This window comes from Cynoglossus semilaevis, chromosome 13, assembly GCF_000523025.1.
Source record: "Cynoglossus semilaevis isolate Cse_v1.0 chromosome 13, Cse_v1.0, whole genome shotgun sequence".
Taxonomy (NCBI): Eukaryota; Metazoa; Chordata; class Actinopteri; order Pleuronectiformes; family Cynoglossidae; genus Cynoglossus; species Cynoglossus semilaevis.
Genome location: NC_024319.1, coordinates 11,940,470 through 11,949,048, shown reverse-complemented (window position 1 = coordinate 11,949,048; position 8,579 = coordinate 11,940,470). Strand labels below are relative to the sequence as shown.

The window sequence follows — 8,579 nt, the reverse complement described above, 5'->3', positions numbered from 1 at the left end:
GTCCACCACCTGTCAAGTATATTTGCATTGAAGGCCCTGTGGCCAGTGTACCTCGTTTTGATTTAACTACAAACTGGAATCCAAAGCCATTATATATATATACATATATATATATATATATATATACATATATGTATACATAAATAATTCTATGTATATATAAATACATATATACGTATACACATATAAATACATATACATAAATTCATACAAAATCACTACTGTCAAGTGTTTTTATAGTTTTCCAATTGGTCCATTTCCTCGGCAGGTGTAATAAAGTACCTTTGTATACAATGGGAACAACCAATGTCTGCCAGAATTGGTATTTATTATTTTGGTCAAATCACTCGGCCTTCAACAACTCCATGTAATGTTTGCTAAATGTCAGCAGCCTCTGCAGTCAAAGTACTAATAAATTATTCTGAGTGTGCTTAGTCTCAGCGGTTGTGTTCTTCATGTACCGAAAACAAAAATCTATCAACCCAGGACGGTCCCACTCATCAGCACCAGGACGTAATACAGTCCTTATTTTGGTAATGAAATCAAGGTCATTTTCTGAAGTCTCTTCAGTGGTGATTACAAAACTACACACTGTTACTTCACGATTGGTTCGTTTGTATTGTCTGCCTATTAGAGTGTATGAAAACAGTGATTATAAGCTGTGTTTTGTTATTTATTTATTTTTATTTTTTTGGGATAGCTTAGCATATGGCCACTGGTCGATACAGTTCTGAATTATAAGGCTGTATAACAGTCTGGTCATGCTCACAGCAGTCACACCTGCACACACACACACACACACACATGCACACACAGCAGATGATCTCTCCTGGGAAATGACTGCAGTCTCATGCACGTTGTTCACTAAGCAGTAAATACACCTATCTTAAAAGCCTTTACCTGCTCCATGTTGATAAATGCAGAGAGTAATCAGTCGTTAATGATGATATAAAGGCAGTCAGCTGTTGTGGGGTAAGTGTGCAGTTGGTGAGATGGTGAACATGTGGCGCTGTGTGTGTTCTCTGAGCATGACTAGACATCACCACGACCCAATCACCCAGTGATGCAAGGACCAGTACCTGAACCTTTCACACTACATTTGAGTCATGAAGAAAAATAACACACACACACACACACACACACACACACACACACACACACACACACACACAGTCTTAATGTCAAATTCATCCTCACATTTCAGGCTTTGTGTGTCTTAACTCAACGTCCTCGGGTGTGATGGTGAATTCAGCTGATATATGTCTAAAAGATATCGGGCTAATGTCTTGTTCTCTCTCTCATTCTTCGGGCCTTTTATTCATTTATATCTGTTCGTTTATTCTGGAACACAGGGGAGCTGCAGCCAATCATGAAACCTTCACCACTCCATCACAAGGACACACACGTAATAACACACATCATGGTTAATTTAGAGCCAATAATTAACCTCATGCTGCATGGATTTAGATTTGGATATACTTTTTTACGATTCCAAACATTTTTATTCACTGCGATGTTTTAACGATTCTCTGCTTTTTTCCAATAAATCGAAAACTTTTATTTTTCATTTTATAATTTCTGTGCTACCTGTGTGACAAGAACGTGACTCGAATCAAAATGTCTGGATTTCATGCACCAAGTGTTATTACACTTTCTTTCCCAAAGCTACGAGTACCTGGAAAATCAGTTCTACACCGAACAGAAGTCTAATTTCAGCAGCCAGATGTTACTGGGACATTGGGCAGATTGCACTGAGACAAACAAACTGTAATAGGGTACAGATTATTTTACAGGGAGACACCACGTGTTTAGTTCAAAGGTTTGATGAAAGGATGAAAATAAACACCATGTCATAACATACAAAAAATAAAAATTCAAATGGTTTGTTTTTACATTTTGAACCAAAGCACAAAATACTTCCTGTATTTAAACTTAATATGGCAACTGTGAACAAACCGATTGTGCGTGGGAGAGGCGATTTTAGTGAGTACTTACTAATGTTTATAAGAATCTAAAGTGAGCTGAAAATACGTGCTGACATAAACACTCATTTTCTAGCAGTTGTTTGTGACCAAAAGAACAAAACAAAACGATTACTATAGCAATAAATGTAAATACTTGTAACAGGCCAGAAATTAAAATGCAACAGATGCAGCTCATCTGTAATTACACCAGCTCTGACTCATTGGCCTTTGGTGAATAGAACGCCATCACTAATGTCTCAGAGAGTCATGCCCCTGAATAAATCCACGGAAAAGCATCTGTACTATATAAAAGCCTTATGGGTCGCACATATTCAATGAAGATGCGTTGAATGTGCCTTTAATTTTAGGCTAAATTAACCGCCGCAGCAGCTCAGTGAAAAAGAACAAAAGGAGAACATTTAGCAACAGCCTGCTCTTGACATGGACTCAGGAAGTCTTTTATGATGGTTTGTAGAATCCCCCGAAGAAATGAAACGTCTTAGACACAGTGTTGGCCCTGAGCTAACAAGTGTTGCTGTCTGGAGGAGCCCAAATAAATTGTTACTATAACTGAACCTTGGGAAAACAGATGCGTGTAAAACCTTGGGGATTGAGTTGAAGTTAAACCTAATGAATTCCTGCACAAACTTCACTTCAGGGCGAGCAAACGGATGCAAAGTGCACAAACACAAGAGACTATTTATGCTTTATGAAGGATCACCTTTCTCATCCGGAAATATGAGTGTATATATATAAATAAAAATGTGTTGCTTCACATTATAATATGCAAAAACATATTGTCAAATATGATTTTATGTAATAGATTTTGTTGAGTATTTTGGCTCAGTGAGATCCAGTTTGCGCCAGATAAGAATTGTTTCGTGTTTCCAAAGTTAAAACATCAACACAGAACTTGCTGCTAGGTCATAAATGTATTAAATAAAACTGTAGCGGGACAGTGAAGGAGACGTCCTCGCTTCATTCCCCTGCAGAGTGATAACTAGTAAGTTATGTGAACTAGTAAATGAGGGAGTTTGGTGCAGGAACTCTCTCGGGATGAGCTGTTTATTCTGCCTGTATATCTAATGACGCTGTAGCCCTTTGAAGAAGACGGAGGTTTTGATGGAGTGGCAGTGTTTGTGAGCAGAAGAGACGCATCTCCTCTTCACACGCCCGTGCCGACTGCCACCGTTACCCTGACGGCGTATATCTATCTACAGAGATGGATTTTCATGCAGGAAAAAAAAAGAAAAGGAACGCAAACAGATTATGTTGTGCATCACAGGACAAGGGACATGGTAAACAAAACTCAGATGTGCAGTGAGGCATGTTTGCATGTAGGGGTTGCTCTGGCTGCAGCGTGGAGACACTGGAGAGAAGAGAAGAGAAGGAGAGGAGAAAAGATGGAATTGTACCCCGTAGGTCAGCTGTCTCTCAAAGACTTTTCTGAAGAAGGGGTTGAAATGGCAGTGACAGTTCTCCGATAGGCACAATAATGTGTTTGTTGCAAACACACAACCTTCAGCAAAGGGCAAGGAGATAGCAGAACTAAGACATGTGCAGGGTTGAGCTGCAGCCTATCTCCATCCCTCGCCACGAGTATCTTTTGTTTAGCAGTCTTGTAGAAAAGCTGCCATATCTCTGGTTCCTAATAAATGCAGCTCAAACCTTCCAGGCTCTGATTAAGGCCGTGGGATGACACTGAGGCTGTGGTGATAGAGTAGAAGAGCAGGCACTGAATCAGCAATAAAATTCACACAAACTTAGGGAAGGGTAAGTTTCATTCCAGCACGAAAAAAAAAAGACAGATGCGACATGGAGAGAAATGACATTCCTTTTTGCCGTGCCTTATTTTGTCCTCCTCATATGCATGCAGATTCAAACCTACTTAATTGTAGTCCTGACTCAATCATCTCAGAGTTTCCAAGCATGGCACATTTCATTTATAGGAATGAGCAGCGCATACATATTCATGTGTCAAATGTATCTGGCGGTGGCAGCATAACGAGACGGAACGAAGCAGAGGAAGTGTGTTACAAAGTTCTCCAAATAATGCATTATGGATAAGAACACCAAAGGTGTTTACCAGTGTGTGTCAGTCATGAGTGAAACAACGCAAGTGCATATGGGTTTAACAACGTGGTGGGTAAGCCAGTTTAACAGTCGGATTTTAATGCAGTGTGTGTGTACTGAAACATCTTGTTCAGAATACTCAAGTCGAGTACCGTACTTTGAACACTTTGAATGACTTAAACGTCTAACATTAGTGTAACAAGGGGCGCTCAAGGTCTAGTGTGCATTTTTTGCCAAGTACCTGGCAACTAAAGGAAAGAGTAGGAATGGAGGATGTACTTCATCCTGTTTGGTAGAGAATGACGCTTTTTTTTTTTTTTTAGCTTGAAATTGAACACATTTAAAAAGAAATGATTCAACTCCACACTAGCTAAGGGGGAACAGAAATCACATTTTTTTATGCTGCACTGCTTTGCACAGATGTGATTTACTGTTAACAGCCAACTTGCCAGGAAACAAGGCCAAAAAACCCAAACAGTAAGGTTTTGAATTCATGCCTGAGGCATGGTATCTGGATATAAAGTTGCTAGACTGCAAAAAATATATTTGTACTAATTCCTTCCTAATTCTTCTTGTTTCCATTGCTCTATAATAAGATATTATTTTTAAGTCACATACTGTAAGTTTGAATTCTCTCCTCAAACTTGTCTTCTAGGATGGATATGTTCTTGCATTAGCCCACACTGGACACTTACAGAACATCTTTATTTAAATCCTGTGTGCTTGGGTATAAATGGCATGAAGTGCCACATGTAAAATGAGTTCTTGGTAAAAAGACAGAAAAAATACTAATTTTATCTTTTGAGTATTTTTGTAATAACCGGTTACACTGTTTTCTGTAGACAAAGAATTGAAATGTCCTCTTTGACTCTGAGTTATGATTACAAGAATGTTCTGAATCCAGTGTCAGCACCGACCGGCAATGTCTTCAGGAAATAATGAGTTAAGATTACATTTAGCTAAATTAACGCCTTCTTGTTTCCATTTTTAATGTCTAATGTCCAATAATCTTTGTATTTTGTGAGACGTTAGACCAGAGACAACTCATATTTCAGAGAGACTAGAAATCAGATCAAGCAGAAATGGGTTTCAACACGACACAAATGACAAAAACGAAGACCTGCCTGGGTGTGATTGGATAAACAAACATAATTAATGTACAAATAAAGGCTGGCGTTTTATACAGTGACAATAATTGGGGTCAAAATTTCATACAAACAAAACCTTTAAAGGAAATGCTTTAGTCTGGCTAATGAATCATGTGTGTCAGGCTCTTGGACTCTCCAATTGGATTTTCCAATTGTTTTCCAATGATCCCAAAGGCTAAAGTTGCTCCTTTATTTCTTCTGGGAGAATAAACAACTACACGCACCACATTTCTGTCCTATTTCATGGTACTGCAGTGTCTCTCTTTTTAAATCCAAAATAGGTGGCTCAATGATGCTTTTCACTCAATGACTTCACACTCACCCTAATTGATTGCATCATAATGGTGTGAGCAAAGAGATGCTGGTGGTTCAAACATTTATGTTGTGTACCATGTTCAGATCATTAAATTAAAAACAGCCATAAACAACTGACAATACTGTCTACTCCAAATATCACCGTGCCACAGCTTTAGGACCAGGCTCCCTAATAATAAAACTGGCAAGACACTAAATATACAGTATAATAGATGTAGATATACAGTATGTACATATATATACAGATATATAATTTAACAGGGCAGAAACACAACCATTATCTGAGTTGTAAAATAGTTTACACTGCCCATATTACTTCCTCAAACACAGTAATAAAGTTATTACTAATAAAACGAGTAATGAAATGTCCGTGACCGTAAAATCAACCTGGATTGAGACTGCACAGTGATTTGACTGTGTATGGTGACAAGGCTGCATAATGTAGTTTAACCAAAGTGGATGAGAGGCAGGAGAAACAGGGAGAAACAGGGGGAGACAAACCCATGTGTGGTGATGGACGAGGTCGTGGCCGGAGCAGGACCAGGGCAGGTCAAGGGATGAGAAGGGGACGGGGAAGATAGAAAGGGTCAGCAGGGAGGAGGGGGAGAGGAGTAACCTCAGAGGATTGGTTCATCTTGTTAGTGCTGGAGGAGGTGAAGGTGAAGATAATGGAAAAATAAATAAAAAGACAAAAAAGACGAAGGGAGAAAAGTTGCAGACGAGCAGCCAACACAAAGAAGGAAATCCTTTGTTCAAACTAAATGAAAACAATAAGGAATTAGAGACGGGGGGAAAAAAATCATACAAAGAAGCAGCAGGGATGAGCAAGTCGGTCACAGAAGGATGGTTCATATTTAGATAGCAACCCACTGCAGCCGGCTCTGCTCCTACACTGATCACTCAGTTCATCCATTAGTTCAACTAATTCTCCTCACCATCTGCCTCGCAATTTCAGATGCACCTCTGGTGCCACAGAGAAAGTTCAGGACTGCGGGAGAAGGGACGACGCTTTGGAAAATGAGATTGATTCGGCCAAATTTAGAAACCTAATGTTTCGTTAACCCGTCAATGAAAATCTAGCAGAAAATGAGCTGCAGTAAATTTGATCACAGGGACATCTCTACAGAAGACTGACGTCCAAATTTTATGACATACATAATTTGTATGGGTGAGTTCATTGATTATATTTTCTCACCTAAACTCCTCATGTTTTCCTTATGCCATACAAAGAACTGTTTCAGGAGACATTGAAGGACAAGCCAGAAAAACAAAGCTTTTTTTCCCTTACCTTCATAAGCTACTTTAAATCCATGAGCACTCACAGCGAAGTCACTGGTAAGCCTCAGTGAAAATATGGAACCAGAACTGGTAAAAGGCGGCGGGATCGTGAACCCTGTTAACCTGCAGAACAGAACAAGACAGAACATGAGTTCTTATCACATACAGTAATGAATACATAAAACAACATTTGAACAATACATATCTTCATAATGACATCTTTGAAAATGTTAACATTAAAATGTACACCAATCGTTTCCTTACCCACATAAACAATATCGTTTTTTTTTGTCTCCAGGCGACACATTGGTTTTAGATGAATAGGCTTTCAAATCAATTTTGTGTTTAATAAATTCATATATTTAACTATATAAATATATTTTCTGTGCTAGATACTAATGATTATCTATATATAAAAGTAATTTCAGAAACAAAAAGTGATGTTTTTAAACCCTCAACCCTCATTTTACAACCATAGGCAGCCTGGTCATATTGATTCTCTCTGAGTCTGACCGTACCTCTAATAACAATAACATGGGAGAGTGACATTGATGAACTGCATGTTATTTACCAACAAGCTGTGAAAATATCATCCTACGCTAATGTTGTGATTCAATGTGCATAATTGGCAAAAAAAAAAAAGGAAAGAAAAACCTGTTCTGTAACATATCTGTCATCTCAGTATTAAATAAATAAAAGTCATCATGAAAACACTGTGACCTGAAAAGCGACTGTGAAAACACCTCAAACCTTTTACAACTGTCACGTTTGTATACTTTAACAATTTGCACCTACTTAAACAGGGCTAGAATTGTTATGCAATTTTGTGCCAATAATGAAGTGTGTAATAAACAATCAGAACCCCAGTGAGAACCGTCTCCATTGTTGGACGGTGTTTGAGGGCTGGCAGCAGCACCATAACAGACTGCTTCATTACTGCATTTCAAATTAGGTGCAGATCCAAACAAATCCATTTACTTTCACGACATCGTAAACAAGATGTGTTGCTGACCGTTCCTCGGCAGCAGTTGTTGATGTTCCATCGACCTTGCCCTGACTGCTGTACGCCGGCGAATGGCCGCATGTATGAAACTTGTACACGAAACTGAACGTCCTCTTTTCTGAATGCCATCTCATTTTCTCTCCCGAAGCTTCTGCCTGCGTGTGCTGACTGAAACCTCTCCTTGACGGTAGGCCAGCTGACGGATGTGTGTTGTAGGCCAATTGCAGAAGCGCAGAAATTTCCCAAGTGACAGCAGGAAAGACGCCGCTGTATTTACAGCTTCAATAGAGTTTCCAATTACAGCTGTGCGAACAGTGCTGGGCCTTCCAGTAAATAACGGCCACATGTGCAGAAAGCAGGCGAAAACACACCTAAAAGTTAACAACTATGAATGTATGCAGTTGGTCTGAGGTTGAACTGACAATTTATGACAGGCTTTAGGGCTCGAGGTGAGACCATGGATAACAAATAGTCCAACTCATTGATGCCTTTAGTTGCACAGGTTATACATACACACACACACACACACACACACACACGGTTCCATGGTGTAGCTGTTATCACACCTTCCTTACACATCTCTCTAACACACACAGGGTCCTGGGTTCAAGCCCCACGATAAATGTATATATGAATAAATGTATGTGTGTATATATTTACTATTGAGAACTAGTACACAGAGCTAAGGTTATATATGTATATATATATATATACATATATATATAAATAATCATTAGTTCAACATCCAGCCATTGAAATCCAACCCTCCAATAGGACCATGTCACTAAAGAAATGAAG

The 8,579-nt window shown here is 39.0% G+C and overlaps 1 protein-coding gene across 1 annotated transcript in view; it reads right to left on the bottom strand.

Moving 5' to 3' along the window:
* The window catches only part of LOC103388616 (CUB and sushi domain-containing protein 3), a 189,517-nt gene that overhangs the window by 153,870 nt on the left and 27,068 nt on the right, over positions 1 to 8,579 (bottom strand). The window contains exon 3 of the mRNA XM_025061476.1: positions 6,789 to 6,901. Within this exon, the coding sequence (XP_024917244.1) occupies positions 6,789 to 6,901 (113 nt within the window). The remainder of the gene's footprint in view (positions 1 to 6,788; positions 6,902 to 8,579) is intronic.